The sequence below is a fragment of the Protopterus annectens genome, chromosome 11.part0 (assembly GCF_019279795.1).
Source record: "Protopterus annectens isolate FY-2018-M chromosome 11.part0, PAN1.0, whole genome shotgun sequence".
NCBI lineage: Eukaryota > Metazoa > Chordata > Ceratodontiformes > Protopteridae > Protopterus > Protopterus annectens.
Genome location: NC_056745.1, coordinates 1083893091 through 1083909926, shown reverse-complemented (window position 1 = coordinate 1083909926; position 16836 = coordinate 1083893091). Strand labels below are relative to the sequence as shown.

Sequence of the window (16836 nt, the reverse complement as noted above, 5' to 3'; positions counted from 1 at the left end):
GAGTGGTCAGCAAGCTTTTGAAATCGCAGGCCCTAGCTAAAATGTTGTCCAGCCTCCCTCAACAGGGTTCAGCGCCATCCTTGTCTGCAGTCATTCCTCCTCCGACTCCTCCCTTGAGTTCGGGGTCGAATCGTGGAACCGTCGGCACCGATACCTTCTCCTTCGGTTCCATCGTCGGCTCTGATCACTTCCTTGGTACCGTCCTTGGAGGGATCTGGGCACTGAGACTCCCTCGTCGGCTCCAAGGGGGTGAGTGGCATCGGACCCTTGTCCGACCCCGTTCTCCCCCTCGGAGCTTCGGCGCAGGTGAGCTCGGCTCCTACATCAGCTTCGGAGCCGCCCCCCTCAGTGCGGAGAGGGATTTCAGTCTCTTTGGAACCGGAGCTGTCTCAGCATCTGAATAGGGACGCCTTCGAGGTCATGGGGAGCGTGCTGGCTCCTGAGTCAGCCCCACGATCATCCCCACTGGCTCCTCCCACTATGGTGCCTGCGTCTGCCTCTGTCCCTCCTCCAGACCCCAAGCGTGGGGAACCAACGCTCCAGGGCACACCCTTGGGTGTATCGTCCTCTTCAAAGGCCTCCCCTGATCATTCAGAGGAGCCACCTCATAAGAGGAAATGCAAGAGGAAGCATGTTGACTCCCCTGAGTCTGTCACATCAAATACTGACTTGGAGGATTTGGATGGGTCCCCGAGATCCCCCTCTGAAGATGTCTCCTTTTCAGACATCCTTGAGATGCTTAGGCAGAGGGGGAACTGGACTACCCTAAGCCCCTCCGAGGATGATTCGGTATTCCTGGATGTGTTTGGATCCCGACCTTCCACCTCCTGGGTGTCTCCGCCTTTTGACCCACTCATGTCTGTGGTAACTTGGAAGGCGTGGTCAGCTCCAGACACAGTGGAACCCACCCCCAGAAGACCCACAAAATTCATAACGGCACCACAGGATAAACAGTTTTTGACCAAAGGTGTCCCTGTTTATGCCATGGTGGTAGCGGCAGCCACGAAGAAGGAGTTGGCTGAAACTTCTTCATCTGTCTATCCTCCTAACAAGGAGTCCAGGACGATGGACAGATACGGGAAATGGCTGTTTTCTTCAGTGACTTTTTCTATGAGGTCTCTGAATTACTTGTGCCACTTTACCCGCCTTTAAAGGGATCTCCTTAAAGAGCTTGGAGATACCCTCCAAGATCCATCAGCTGTGGGGGCCCGGGCTAAGGCAGCCTCCCAGCTGGCGACTCTTAATTCAGTGGTGAACTCCTCCATGAGGCTCATTTTTTATGCAGCCGATGGTGCGAGTAGAGCCGCAGGTACAGGTGTTGCTCTAAGGAGACACGCTTGGATGAGGCTATGTAACTTTGCAGAACCTTTCAGATCGCCTTTCAGCAACACCCCCTTTGATGGTTCCTCTCTTTTTGGATCACAGGTGAAAGACACCCTTACCAGGTGTGAACAGGAAGGCAAGACTCTCTCTGCCGTGGGAGTCCATTTTTCCACTCCTTCTAGACCATATCCCAAGGGTTAGAAGAGCGAAAAGATGTGGTTCCGGAAATCTCAGGGAGCCTTGCCTGACACATGTGGTGAGTTCCCATCCAGAGGCAGAGGAGGGAACAATAATAGATGCCACCCTTGTGGCAAAGGGGGTCCGCAAAACCAGGGCAGCAGAGAATCCTTCTCTGAGAAGCCCTCCCACCATCCCTGAAGGGTTGCCCGACTGCTCACTTCCAGAGGCAGTTGGGGGAAGATTATCACTGTACCCAAGAGCCTGGCAGGACATAACACAAGACAAATGGGTACGGTCAGTTATATCCGGAGGCTACAGAATACCCTTCATTCACACTTCCACAAAGTCATACAAGTCCCTTCCAGATGTTCCACCCAATCTAAGGGATCAAGCAGTACAAGAAATTTCAGAACTTCTAAGAAAAAGAGCCATCCAGCAAGTCCCAGCAGACCAGCAAGGATCCGGAATTTACTCAAGGTTCTTTTTGGTACCAAAAAGACAGGGGACTGGAGACCCATTTTGAATCTCAGCAGACTGAACAGGTCTGTACAAAGAACCAAGTTTCGGATGGTCACGCTACAGTCCATTATGCCCTTTCTGGGTCAGGACAATTGGATATGCTCTATAAATCTTCAGGACGCGTACTACCACGTCAAAATGGACAGACGCTCCAGAAGATTCCTCGGCTTCCAGCTGGGAGCCAGCCATTACCATTTCAGAGCTCTGCCCTTTGGCCTCACCACAGCCCCCCGGGTGTTCACCAAATGCATGGCAGTAGTTACCGCTCACCTGAGACGGCAAGGATTCCAGGTGTTTCCATATCTAGATGACTGGCTCCTTACTGCTACCACCAGACGTCACCTTCTGCGAGCCAGAGACATCACTATCGACACTTGCTCCAGACTAGGTATCTCGATAAATTTCAAAAAGTCTGCATTGTCACCCAGTCAGTCTATCACCTTTATAGGCGCAAATTTAAATACAAAAGACATGTCAGCGAGCCTTCCACCAGACAGGGTATTAGTGATTCATCAACATGTACAGGTATTATTAGCATGCAAGAGAATTCAAGCCAGGTTCGTCCTCCAAACTCTAGGTCTCATGGCAGCAGCTATCATACTTGTTCCTCTAGCTCATTTTCACATGAGGATCCTCCAGTGGCTGCTTTTCACCCAATGGTCGTTCCAGCAGCTTCCCATGTCTCACATGATTATTATCACAGAAGCATGCAAAAAGCACCTGCATGGTGGATGGTCTCCACATCAGTGCACCAGGGCAGACCATTTGTACTTCCCCCTCCAGTTGCTACGGTGGCCACGGATGCCTCCCTGATTGTTGGGTGAGGGGGGGGCATTATCAGGGCAGAACAGTCCAGGGCAGCTGGCAACCTCAACAGTACCATCTGCACGTAAACGTCTTGGAGATGAGGGCCGTGCTTCTAGCATTGCAAGCTCTACAGGACTCTCTTCCTACCGGGACCATTGCAATTCAAACGGACACTATGTCAGTAGTGTGGTACATCAACAAGCAGGGCGGAACCAAGTCCTACCCCCTATGTCAAGAAGCACTCAGACTCTGGCAGTGGGCGATCTCTTCCCAACGGTTTCTGATCGCAACGCACATCCCTGGGAAGTCCAATGTCATAGCAGACAGACTGAGCAGAGCAATTCTCATGCCTCAAGAGTGGTCTCTGAATCAAGTAGTTGCAGACCAAATATTCCGCAAATGGGGCCAGCCTTGCTGCGACCTTTTTGCCACCCCCTTCAACAGCAAATGCAACAAATTTTTCTCTCTCCTTCCACTTCCCGGACATTCCCCAGAGATGGTCTAGTCCATGATTGGCCTCAGGGACTTCTTTATGCATTCCCTCCGTTTCCCCTTATTCCAAAACTGATACAGAAAGCTACCGTTTTGGGCTGCAAAATGATCCTCATTGCTCCTTACTGGCCTCGACAAATATGGTTCCTGTTTCTGCATCATCAACTTCTCGAGCAGCCTTGGACTCTGAACCCAGTTCTAGACCCTCTGATCCATCAGTTGGGCGGGCTGCACCAATCCCTGCAATCTTTCCAGCTCACTGCTTGGTTGCTCCACTTCCAACCTTAGCCAGGCTTTCAGGTATCTCCCCGTCTGTGCGGGAAATTATTTTATCATTGCACAAGTCTACCACTAGAAAGACTTACGCTAGTAAGTGGAAACGTTTTTCTTCCTGGGCAGAGACTAAGAGTATAGACCCCTTTTCAGCCCCTATACACTACATTCTGGATTTTCTTGCGGAACTCTTCCATTCTGGGTCCGCTTCCGCTACAATTAGAGTTCAGTTAGCTGCAATTTCAAATTTTCACATTGGCCTGTCGGGAAATAATATCATGTCACACAAGCTGTGTAAAGCCTTTCTCAAAGGTACCACTCGGCTCAGGCCCCCAATGAGAGATCCCCCAACTCCGTGGGATCTAAATTTGATTTTAGCTTCTCTAATATTGCCTCCCTTCAAACCTGCAACTTCTTGTTCCCTGAAGTTTTTATCATGGAAAACTCTCTTTCTGGTAGCCATTACTTCAGCCAGAAGAGTTTCGGAACTGCAGGCTCTTTGTCCCGTCTTCCGTACCTAGTGTTCCACAATGATAGGGTTGCTCTCAGGACTAATCCTTCCTTCCTTCCTAAGGTCTCTTCAGAAAATAACTTGAATCAGTCCATAGATCTTCCTGTGTTTTTTCCCAACCACTCCAACAGGGCGGAATACAGATTGCATCAGTTAGATGTTCACAGGCAACTATGCTTTTATTTGCATAGAACGAAAGATATCAGGAAATTGGACCAACTTTTCCTTTCCTATGCTGAGGGTAAACAAGGTCTTTCAGTTTCAAAAGTAACCATGTCCAGGTGGTTGACTTCTATCATCACATTTATCTATCAACTGAGGAATAAAGAGTTACCCGTTAAACCAAAAGGTCACTCCATTAGAGCTTTAGCCACTTCTGTGGCTTTTCAGGCTAGGTGCCCATGGAATCTATTTGTGCTGCAGCTACGTGGGCCAACCCACATACTTTCATTTCACATTATAAGTTGGATTTGGTTTCCAGGAACAGAGCTGATTTTAGTTCCACTGTTCTAAAGAGTTTGTTCCGATGAGCCACACAGGATTTTAGGTGCTAGGGACGCTGTCCCAACCAGCAAGAATGAAGGCGAGATAGACAACTTAACATAAAGAGGTTATGTACCTACCATAACGTTCCATGTTAGTTGTCTTCTTCTCACCTTTTTCTTGCGTCCCACCCTCCATCCCCCTATCCTTGTTGACTGAGAAGAGTTCTTTATGGTTTTTGTTCGCTGGCTGAGTCTTCTGTGGCTATTCCTTTCTGTCAAGTAGCCTCTCTGGAGGTTTTATATATTCCAGGATAGGATCCTTTCCTTTATTATGTCTGCAGTTAGTCTTACCAAACGAGATCTGGGTATCTAGCGCCAGGCATCATGGGATATGGGGTGGCCTCGAGCCAGTATGCAGCTCTCGAGCTTTTGAAGATGGCCGAGTCGGAGCTGTGGATCGGCTCCGAACCCAACCAGCAAGAAAGAAGGCGAGAAGAAGACAACTAACATGGAACGTTATGGTAGGTACATAACTTCTTTTTCTAGCTCAAACACGAATGCCCAGAGATTCCTTGACTTTGTCAATGCCAGTGCATTGGATCAGCTGGTCTACACCCCCGCAAGAGGTGAAAATATCCTGGACCTGGTACTAACCAACATGAGTAGCCACTGTAGCACCCATACAGTGTCATCCTCTTTAGTAAGATCTGACCATAAAGCAATCACTTTCGAAATCACCATCTCCCCTGACACCCCCCCCCCCCCCCGCCAGGTTCGAACAAAAAAAAAAACTTTTACAAAGCTGATTACAACCTCCTGAGAGCAGGTATAAGAAGCTTCAAAGCCACCATCCCTTCAGTTAGAACAAGCACTAATGGTCCAAGCCTACACCAAAAAACTGTATGAGCAGCTATATAGCTGCATGGACTCAGCAATACCTGACAAGACCAAAGCATCTTCCTCAAGGAAGAGTAAACCTGTCTGGTGGACAGCAGTAATAAACAGACTGCATAATAAAAGGAAAAAAATTGGTGTCCAGGACTAAAAAGGAGCCGAATTGAAAGCAATCTCTCCTTTGTCTGAACAGGCAAATAAGGTCACTGGTGAAATCCTCTAAGGCTAACTTTGAGTCCAAATTGGCCACATCCTCTAAGGACAATCACAAGGCCTTCTTTGCATAAGTCTGCAATCTCAAAGATAACTCCCAAATCTGCTTTGAATTGGTGGTCAAGAATACCACATACAGAATTGGTGGTCAAGAATACCACATACATAAACACCATAGATATAGACATCCTCCCGGCAGACAAGTTCAGTGAAAACTTCACCCCCCCTGTCCCCCCCCATCAGTAAACCAGGAAATCCCCAGCATCTCCCCCCTCCCCTCATCACCAGGGAGCAGGTCATTAATGCCCTCTCAGAGGCAAAAAAATACTGCCTCCATGGGACCCGACAGCATTCCTGGCTGTGTCTTACATGAACTCAGGCAAGAGCTCTCAGCACCACTAGGCACCCTATTCAACCAAAGCCTGTGCACCTGTTTTGTCCCAGCAGAATGGAGAACAGCCACTATCATCCTTCTACACAAAGGTGTAGCATCCACCAACCCAGGCAATTATAGACCCATCAGCCTAACTAGCCTGATCTGCAAGGCCATGGAACACATTAACATGGACCTTATAAACAAGGACATTGACAACCTACAAATGCTTGATCCCACACAGTTTGGTTTTGTCAAAGGGAGATCATGCCTGGCAAACTTGGTCACCTTCTTCAAAACAGTCACCAAAGCCATGGATTGTGAAAGACGGTGCAAACCACCTACCCTGGCCTAGCCAAAGCCTTTAACACTATTCCCTACTCGGGCATAATAGATGAACTCTCCCAGTTAGGCATCAACCCTTATGTTACCAGATGGGTAGCTAATTGGCTTACTGATAGAACCCACTTAGTCAAAATAAGGGAATCCACCTCTAGTAGTAGGCCCATAACAAGCTGTGTACCCCAAGGATCGGTCTTGGGGCCTGTACTGTTTGCGGCATACTTTTCTGAGGTGTAAGCCAAAACCAGTGGTCTGTGGCTGACTAAGTTTGCAGATGACAGCAAGGTGGGCACAATCATAAATTCCCCTAGTGATGTAAACATCCTCCAAGAGGGCCTTAACCAAACTAATGACTGGTGCCAGAAGCATGGCCTCAAACTGAATGCCAAGAAATGCATCATTATCCCCTTTGGGCAAAATGGCATCCCCACTATTTATCACATTATTAACAACATATTGAGCGCGCAGTCAGTCATGAGGGACTTGGGCAGCCAGGTTGATAGCAACCTGACTTTTGACCACCGTGTTGCCTCCACTGTATGGAAGGCTTTCCACATGGTCCACCTCATAAGTAAGGGTATTTTGTTCAGGAACAAGGAGGTCATAATATCCCTGTACTCCTCCCTTATTAGACCCATTATTGAGTACAGTGTCCCCTTCAACATGTACCTTGCCAAGCACATGCAGCAGTTGGAGAGACCACAGAGGTTCCTGACCAGGAAAATTCAGGTCTCAAACACCTAGCTTATACAGATAGGCTAAAAGCCCTGTCCTTCTACTCAGTCTCATACAGACTGCTCAGAGGTGACCTGTGCCTGGCATACATCACTGTCTCAGACTCAGCCTTGATGGAGTTGCTGCTTATCCGCAAGTCAGACTCCACTCGCGCAACCTGCATGCAAGGCCTCAACCTGGTCTGTAACATTAATAGAACTTGTTGGCAGGATAGATGTGTCCCAATGACTCCCCCAACTGTGGAATATACTCCCTCTCCCTGTCAAGCAGAGTACCTCACTAGCCCTCTTTAAGAGGAACTTGGTCGACTGGATGGGAAACAGAAAATGTACCCCTGGGATCCCGTCTGTGTCCTTGCTGGATAGGGAAAACAGTTGTTGACTTTGTGGGAACATGGGTGAGATTCTTGGCTAGGCTTATAAGGCTCACCGAGCCAGTAGCCTAGTATTGACGTATGAATTTAGAGTAACTCCATAGAGTTGTCCAGTCTAACTAGTCAGCAGGTGAAGTTATCTCTAATATAGATAGAAACACCGCCTCCTTTGGTTCTCACACATTAATTTTAAAGACTGAAAGTCTGGAAGGCATTGTAGCCTTTCAATGCCGGGGTAGACTCTGAGACCTTGAACCAGGTTTCTGTGACTGCAAAGACATCTACATCCTCCAGTGACAGAAGTGCTTCCAGGTTGTGCAGTTTTTGGTTTAAGCTCCTAGATTTAGCAGCATAACCCTTATTTTGTTGTGGTTGGCAATTTTGGTTTTGAAACCCTGCCTAAAAAAGGCACTATGGGGGGAGGCAAGAGCCTTTGCCAGCAGCCAAAAGCCTACTTATTCCAGGTGCAAACCATCTCTGGAAAACCATCGAGGTTTGTCGACCATGTCATCCCAGGCTGACAGAGACTAGATCCTCTTTGAATGACACAAAACTAAGCCAATTATTGAAATCAATAATTTTTTGTTTATACTGTGGCATCATTCTAGGTGAGGGTAGTATGCTGCTCAAGGCTAAGGACATAACTGTCTGGGATATATACTCTGAGAGCTCAGTCATGTCTCTTTTCATATAGTCCAGTGAGGTACATCTTAGGTCATTGACTCTAACATGAGCCATGACAGAGTTATAGTGGTACTTGTTGCCAAGAGACCTGAGTGCATGAGTGATCTGACAAATCCTGGCACCGGAAAGGCAGCTGACAGTGACTTTCCCCTAATCTAACCTGGTGTGTGGGACATCTATGAGTCTCACTGTGGAGTCTCCAATGACAAGAAAATTTGTTTTTTGAGTGTTACGCCTTAAGGGCGTGGTAGGTGAGACACTGGTGTTGCTGTGTGTCTTGGGTGCTGATGGGATTGTGTTAGTTGTAGCAGTCTTTTATTTTGGAGGTCTCTTGTGTTTTGCTAAGTTTTTTGAGAGAACCTCCACGTATGTTGATTTATGTGCTGGATGCTTGATGTGTACTGTGTATATGAGTAGTGGTGGGTGAGTTGACAGCTTCTTCAGTGTTACTGTTTCGAGTGTGAGAGAGCATGGATTCAATATTCTTGGTGTAGATACATCTCTCACACTGTGTACTAGAGTGAGTTATTAGCAGAGGGTTGTCAATGTACATGAGGCAGTTGTTACACTGCTTCAGGAGACCCAATTCAACAAGGCTGGCAGGTGAAACAAAGGTAGTCCAACTTTCCATAATGCTAGGTTTGAAGAACTGTTATCACAAAGGGGGTGCTTACATGACTGCTCTAGGAGGTGCTCTGTAAATGGGTATTTTTGAGTGGGTTTTTTGGTTGCTGGTTTACCACAACTCACTAGCAATACTTCTTAGACTGGAGATGTAATAAAGATGAGGACTACACTAATTTACTACAGCTGTAACTAAGGGAAAAATTGTTGAAATTTTCTGTCCAGCTATGGTGCACAATTGGGTGGCAGTGAGTGGTGCTGTATGATGAGCAGACAAGCAGAAACCTGCTCAAACATGGGTTAAACAATAAATCACGTGTAATAACATTACTGAGAAAGGAAACGTCTTTCATTGAAGTGTCAATACGAGTAGAGTTAAACTTAATAATAAATTCAACCAATTCTGTGCCATGTCTGTTAAACAGTTCAATTAAAGGATAAAATTCTTTACTTACTTGTTGAACCCCAAATAGGAACTTAAACCTCTGGGGATTTGTCCCCACCTCATACATTTTCTTAAATATGCTTTGTCAATCTGAAGTGTTCATTACTTCTTCAGAAATGTGGTAGATGCAGTTAATTTTGTTATACTATGGAGAAAAAATAAGTTTGTTTAAGCAACTATTGCTGTTCAAAAATTATTTGAAGAAAGGGAATTGCAATTCAAAAGGACTGGTTTATTTAGCAGTTTGCAACCAATGTCAGTCTTTTGTATGTAGGGAAAACTGAGACAAAAATTGGCCAAAAGAATTTATGAGCATTTATATAACATGAAAAAAACAAACCTGAACAATGCCCTGTACAAACATTCACTTGTTTGCAAAGGGTTTAAGAAGTTTGAATTTGGCATATTAGAAATAGTTTACCCTAATGCCAGTGAAGGGTTTTGGGGAAATGGTTAATGTACAAAGAATTTCTCTGGTAGTTGAAGTTGGATGCAACTGTTAAGCTTGGGTTAAATGAACACATATCAATTTAGCCTGTGCTTAAAATGAGGTTGGCAAATATTACAATTATGTTTTTGTGAGTATTTTTAAACAGTGCTTTTTTATAATGCTAACATAATTGTGTTTTTTTTATATTTTGTATATTTTACAATTATCTCTTATAATTTTTTTAATGTTACTTTAAGATTAGATGATTAATTAATTAACACTTGCTTGCTTAGAGTATATAAACAGTTGTATTGGCACCAATTAAGTGTTCTGAAGAAGTCCAGTGTATTTTGGATGAAAGTTCTCAACATTTGTTATTTGATGATGTCACAAAAGGAAGTACTGCCAGCCCAGCTATCTGGAATTTTGTAAATAATTATATGTTATTTGTGAATATTAATATGATTTGTATAGAAGCATGATAGAAGGAGATACACATAGCACAGCTATCTGGAATTTTATAAATAATCACAAGTCATTTGTGAATATCAACATGATTCATATGCTTGTCTACTGTATGTTATGTGTATATTAAACTCTGGTGCAGAAGTGTGTGTTGAACAGGGTTTGTACAGTACTGAGCTTAAATATGTGACCACAGTGTACTCTGCTGGATTAGAACAGAAATATATATAAACTATCGTACCTGTGTACATGTATATGTTTTAAGAGTGGGAACTAAAACATAGAGGGTTAACCTGCAAAACTTCAAGAAAATTGTTGAAATTAAATTGTTTTATAATTGTGCTATAAAATTTAGTTTCAATGCAGCAAGGAGGCAGGATGTCTAGAACTAGGGAAACTTCTGCATTATATTGTATGTGTTTTATTGTCTTAGGGCTTCCAGGATCTGCAAACATCTGAGGAAAATCTTTTATGTATTTTTCACAGGGAGATGCTAAATGTTGGTAGTTTCTGACAATGGAGTTTAGCTTGAGAACTAAAGTCAGGTGATAAAAAGTGATGTCATCCAAGCTAACCCAGCAGTAATATTTGATGTTTAAGAACTCTCTGAGAGAGCGAGAGACAGGTAATTTTGTATTTTGTCTTTGACCTAGAAGCATCCACTCACCACTGCTGCCTACTTGTTCTTCTGTAAGTTAGTTTTTAGGGCGTAGTAACTCTTTTAGATTCATATAGGAATATAGTAAAGTATAGCTTAGATGTTTTCTTTATTTATTTGAGACTGTCCTGCAATGTTGTTTTAAATATTTCCTGTGATTTTGAACTCTGATGTAACTGATTACTTACTGAGTATTGTCTTTACTGAGTATTGTCTTGTTCTTTTATTATTTATTATTAAATATATCTAAGCCTATCATTCTGGCTGATATCTGTGAGACATATTTCGGCTCTTAGAGTACTTGCATATCTATTTGGTGACACTGTGGGCCACTCCTAATAGCCTTGTCTAGTGGTCAAACTACACATTTGGATTAATAGTAGCATTACACAGTATGATTAGACACCCTTTGCTAAAGGCCTTAAAGTAGCTGATAAGGAGCTGGCTGGTGGCAGTGAAAACTTCCTTATAGTCTGGGCAGAAGGGGTATAACTAGTAAACCTGTGCCAGCCTTTCCCATGTGTGTGTGTGTGTGTGTGTGTGTGTGTGTGTGTGTGTGTGTGTGTGTGTGTGTGTGTGTGTGTGTGTGTGTGTCTGTGTGTGTCTGTGTGTGTCTGTGTGTGTGTGTGTGTGTGTGTGTGTGTGTGTGTGTGTGTGTGTGTGTGTGTGTCTGTGTGTGTGTGTGTGTGTATGTGTATAAATCAAATCTCAAAGTGTTTGTGTGTCAGCTACTTGGGCAGGGACATGAAGCACTGGTTGGACAGAGAGGGGCTGGAGGTCTTAGCTTGGCCACTCAGCTGAGATCTCAACTCTGTAGCTGTGCCATTGGGGAGTCTTATTGGGGATCTGGATAAAGAGGGAGAAACCAACCCCAGACTGATAGTGATCTCTGTGGGCTCTTAAGGGAAATTGCACTGTACTGTGTGTGTACCTGTCATCCTCCCAGTGTGTACATTCACCACTGCTGCCAGTGGTAAGGATTGAGGCTCCTTGATTACTGGGCCAGTGTTGGGGGCATCACAGAAATGATTAAATTTTGTTTTTACAGCTTTGTGAATTTTTGGACTCATTATATTTACAGCTGATTTAGCTTTTGTCTATGTGGACCCTGTCTTGGTTTATCTCCTAATAATACCAAAACCCTGTAAATGTCTACATGCCCTTTTAAAATTGGTTCCCAAACCTGTTTGTACTTAATGTGCTGCACATTCTGTTAGCACATTTTATTCCTATCAGTATTCTTGACTGAAGGTTACTGAAACATTTCTTTCTTATCCAGGTCTGTTGAAGCTCCATCTTTGTGTAAGGGAATGACCTGCTGTTCTCCATTCTTCCCACACAAAATATGTTTTGATGTTAATATTGACTAGCCTCTGTAGGAGGTCTGACAAGTCATGTTTCAAGCTAACTTGTAGGTGATGTAGAATGTTATCCAGCACCATAAATGTAGTGTTCTTAACATTAGATAGTACCTTGTTAACTTGTTCTTGGGAGACAGGAGGGGCTTGTAATTGCAGGTATTTGATCTGAGAATATTGGATAGGAGAAATGGGGGGTGAAGTTAGAGTTGAAGAGGGTGGGGTTGAGGTGAGAGTTAAATTTGCCAGCCAGTAGATTGGCTATATCCTCTGGGTCCAAGTATGTGATACCATTTATTATTAGCTATGTGCAGTGCTAAAGATTGTTTCTGAGGTTTCTAACATACTTAAAGAAGGCTTTGTGGTGGTTGTTCTCCTCTGGTGGCTATTTTTACCTTATATCTTTCTTTGGTTGATCTTGATTCAGAGTTCCTTGTTTAGTTTAGCATGAGTGTTTTTGGCTTCTTGAGAGTTATATTTATTTTTGCATGCAAAGCTTCCGTAAGGGACACAACACAGCACTTTCTCTTTCATGAACATCTTTTGTTAAAGTAAGTGTTTTACTCAAGTGAATGTTTTTTTTCATTTGGCTAAACAATTACTTAACATATTTTTATTTGCTCTAACTTGACACCTTGCAGCCTCAGGCTATTCCTTTTTGGCTTATCTGCTTCTCCATAGAGGGATCTTCCAGTTGCTCCTACCAAGTACCCCTGGCATGACCCTTCACCTGGTATGCCCCTGATTCCTCATGGTGGCACCTTCAGTGGTAACTCTTTATTTGAGCCAGGGAGAAAGGGGTCTAATGGTGAAGCAGCATGTGTAGAACTTGGGACCTATCATTCTCATGATCATTTGCCCTAACTGGGAGAGGTGCTAATGCAGTGATGCCAAGTAAGTTAGCGCTATCTCTTGCATTAACCTATGATGACCTGTGAAGCTCTTGTTCTCCACCACTGGTTACTTGCACATCTAGTTATTCTACCACCCTAGCCATTGGCTACTTCATCCTCGCACCCCCCCCTGCCAGCTGTACTGTAAGCCTGAGTCCATTTCCAAACTTGGGTTGCAAGTGGCACAGATGGATGTCTTGTCTGTGCACTACCAGAATATCTCAGTTATATAACATATTGATTTTCCATGACTATACTTCAGTTGCTGATACACATGCACTCAAACACACACGCACTCAAACACACATGCACACACACACACACACACACACACACACACACACACACACACACACACACACACACCCTTACCTGTCATGCTACCTTTGCTAATCAGTCTTACTCTCATCCTTAAAAACCTTTATGTTCTTTAAAGATTGTCCATTACTATGTCAAGTTGCTGATTACTGTATTTGATGTGATCAGTCAGAGAGTTGGCTTCTTCTGAGGTTGCAGCAATGCTATTACCTGTGGTATACCACTTCCACATCTGTAAACATGAGGGTTACAAAGTAGCAAAGTCTTTTTTGGAAAAATATTTTTTTTACTTACATTTTCTCATCTGTGCTACTTCATGTGTGATCAGAAACCATCTGTTCATTTAGAGCCTGAAAATGCTCTTATCATACAGTTCATTTTGTGGTGTGGTGTCTTATTCTGTTTCTCTTATCCCCACTATCTCAGTTTTGCTGATGTAATTCATTTCTTAATTATTATAAACAATAATAATACTTTTTCACTTTTCTAGATATTATGTGAAATAGAGGAGGAAGAAAACAAATCTCAGTCTGGAAGTAATCATGCTGGAAGTCCATTTATTTCTGAGTATGGAAAAATAAATGGCTTAATTATCAAGGAAGAGAAAGGTATGCAAATAACATTTTCCCCAAAACTATTGAAATGAATCCTCTAAGCACCTTGAACAGTAAAATCCAGCTGAAATTGGGGCTGTGAAGTATAATTTCTTGCTGGTACTGACCTGTAACTGCTCATGGCTTATTCTTTGCATTCTTCTATACTTTTCTTGCCTTGAGTGTTCATCAGATCACAGCTGTCTTAATACATTTAGTTTACAGTGCTGCACTCTTACTTCCAGAACTTTGATCTTTAGCTATTATGTTTTACAGCTCTGATATACATCTTTGTGCTAGAGTACTGTAGCAGCTGTAGTGTAGAGAGAATATTGTTTTTGTGCCATCCATCCAGTCTGACTGTTGGGCCTTCAAGCTGCTTGTAGGACCTGATCCGGCAAAGATAATGCTTCAGTCTTAAGCTTCTTAAATGTTTCCCTTCAGCAATGCACGAGTCCTCTCTAGACCAGCTTCCCAGTGATCCCGTTGGCCACCATCATGCTCAGATGTGATCTCCAACTGTGCAGCTAAGTGCTCCACTGCCTTCTTAAAATTTAAATGCCAAGATGTTTTTTTGGCTTTATTATTCTACTGTTAGACACTTGACACTGCTTGACAGCTATCTTATTATTTTTTCTGCTGTGTGTGTGTGTTTGTGTGTGTGTGTGTGTGTGTGTGTGTGTGTGTGTGTGTGTGTGTGTGTGTGTGTGTGTGTGTGTGTGTGTATCTTACTTATAGTTTGATGCGTTATATACCACATTTATAATATAGTAAGAAAACTGTTGGCATAAAATTCCCCCCAAGTATAGTCATGATTTTTTGTGTCTATTGCCTCTGGGTGGAACATTTGAATGTAGACTGTTCAGTTGTAGGTCGTTTGGACATTAAGCCCTTTCAAATAGGAAAAATAAATTGGTTATTAAAGATATTCATCATATTGATCACTGGTGCGCAGTATCCTTAGCTATTCAGATTACATCCTACCAAAGATATAACAGCCGGTCTGTTTCCAAAGCTTCAGGGCACCTTCCACATGCTCACATCGTTAGGCAGCTCAAGCTGAGCAGTCTTGAAAGACAGGTTTGAGTGCCAAGCCCTTCAGAGCTTTCCTTCCGCCAAAGAGATGCTCCTTTGTGAGCTTTCGAGGATCAACTGTTGGCTTGTGCCATTCTTTTGCTGGGTAGATTAGTTCCCTTAGGTGAAAAACCTTCCACATTTAAATATTTATTGTTTAACTGTGCTTTTCCTTGTTAAGAGAGTTATTTTGTACTAGGAGATTGTATTTTAATGGACTGTATCAAGACTTACTGTAACTGTACTTTTAAATGGGAGTGCACTTCTTTCCTGTCAGTTTAAACGTTGTTTAATGTAGTTGAAAACCATTTTTCTGTGGATAAATTGTGTTTATTTTACTTTTTGGTGCTGGCAAAATGTATGAAAGTGATTCTTACTGTGTTTTGTGAGAAAAAGGGACTTTTAACAACTTTAAATTTTTACCAGCTTTTGTTGCTTGTTTGGAAACAGGCATCATTTTCACCTTTGAACATAGAACAAACTTTTGGTCCAATGGCCTGTCCTTCCAGCCACAAAAAGAAACAGTTAAGCAAACAGCCTTTTCCACCACAGGAAGTTAAGAATTTGCCTCAGCAGCAGGCAGGTGACTCTGCTGTGGCCACAGCTGTTGCCTCAAACCACTCGTCTTTTATCCTGGATCCCTCTGGTGTGTCATCTATAACTACTATGAACTGTGGATTAGCCACATCCTTTGTGGCTGTTGGAGGTCCCCAGTGGTCAAGGGAGAGCTACTGTTGTCAGTCCTGGGAGAGGGAACATGGAATGCTTCCCTTTTAGTCACAATGTTATGCCCCTCAGTGAGGAAGCTGTTAGCATAATTAATAAAATGATTGGCCCCATTTTTCCATCAAAAAGAAAAATAAAACTAAAGCTGTATCTACTTCCCCACAATTTTTTCTAGACAGGTGTAGTTTACCAGATATGACCCAGGGTTTAATTCAGGCAATTGATCCTTTTTTATAAGGTGGTTTCTGGTAAAAGAAATGTGGATGCCTTTTTTCCTGAACAGACTGAAAATTTTGAATCTGGACAGGAAGATGAAGGGAAAGATGCAGGGTTTTCTCCTCAGATTTCTGATTCAGAGGAGATTACAGTATCTGATTCTTCCTTTGGGTTTTTCTCTTTCTCTGAAACTATTTCCAGAATGCTCCAATGTTTTCAGCAGGGGAACACTGAAGTATCTCAGTCCCCCAGAAAATGCTATGATCTGTTACAGATTTCCAGAACCTTTGCCCATTCCTCCATTGCTGTCAGTTTTGGAGGATGTGTGTGTCACTGTCTACAATTTTCCTGACAGCCCACTGCCCCTAAAAAGGCAGCTAGATTATATAAAGCTCCTCAATCTTTGTAAGTTTTTATGCACTCATCCCAAACCTGACCCAGCAGCTGTTGCTTTAGTTAATCCTACTGCTGCTAACCATTTAATTATTTCCAAGTGTATACTTTCTGACAAGGATAGGAAAATAATTGATAAGTGTGGGGAGAAAGTGTAGGCTTCTGCAACTTTGATTTTCATTATTTTGAATTGTCAGGCTCATACGTTAAGGTTTTATCTATCTAACTATGAAAGTATGAGGAAAGTTTTGTCTGCAGTTTCTTCTTGGGAGGAAAATTTTGCTTTAAATAGTTTCATTTCTTTCGTTGTACATGCCACACTCATTATATAATGTGTGTGACTCTGTTGATACTTCTTCCAAGGCTTTGGCCACTGGTACTGTTTTGAGGAGATTTTTCCTGGCTGCATTCTCAGAACCTCCCAGATGATATGAAAAAT

General features: G+C 43.2%; 1 protein-coding gene across 3 annotated transcripts in view; it reads left to right on the top strand.

The window, feature by feature from the left end:
• Positions 1-16836, top strand: part of LRRIQ1 (leucine rich repeats and IQ motif containing 1) — a 3765329-nt gene that overhangs the window by 536729 nt on the left and 3211764 nt on the right. For 2 of the 3 annotated variants that reach the window (XM_044088432.1, XM_044088431.1), the window contains exon 5: positions 13886-14003. The exons of the other annotated variant lie outside the window; for it this stretch is intronic. In XM_044088432.1, coding sequence (XP_043944367.1) covers positions 13886-14003 — 118 coding nt within the window. The remainder of the gene's footprint in view (positions 1-13885; positions 14004-16836) is intronic. 3 annotated transcript variants of the gene reach the window in all.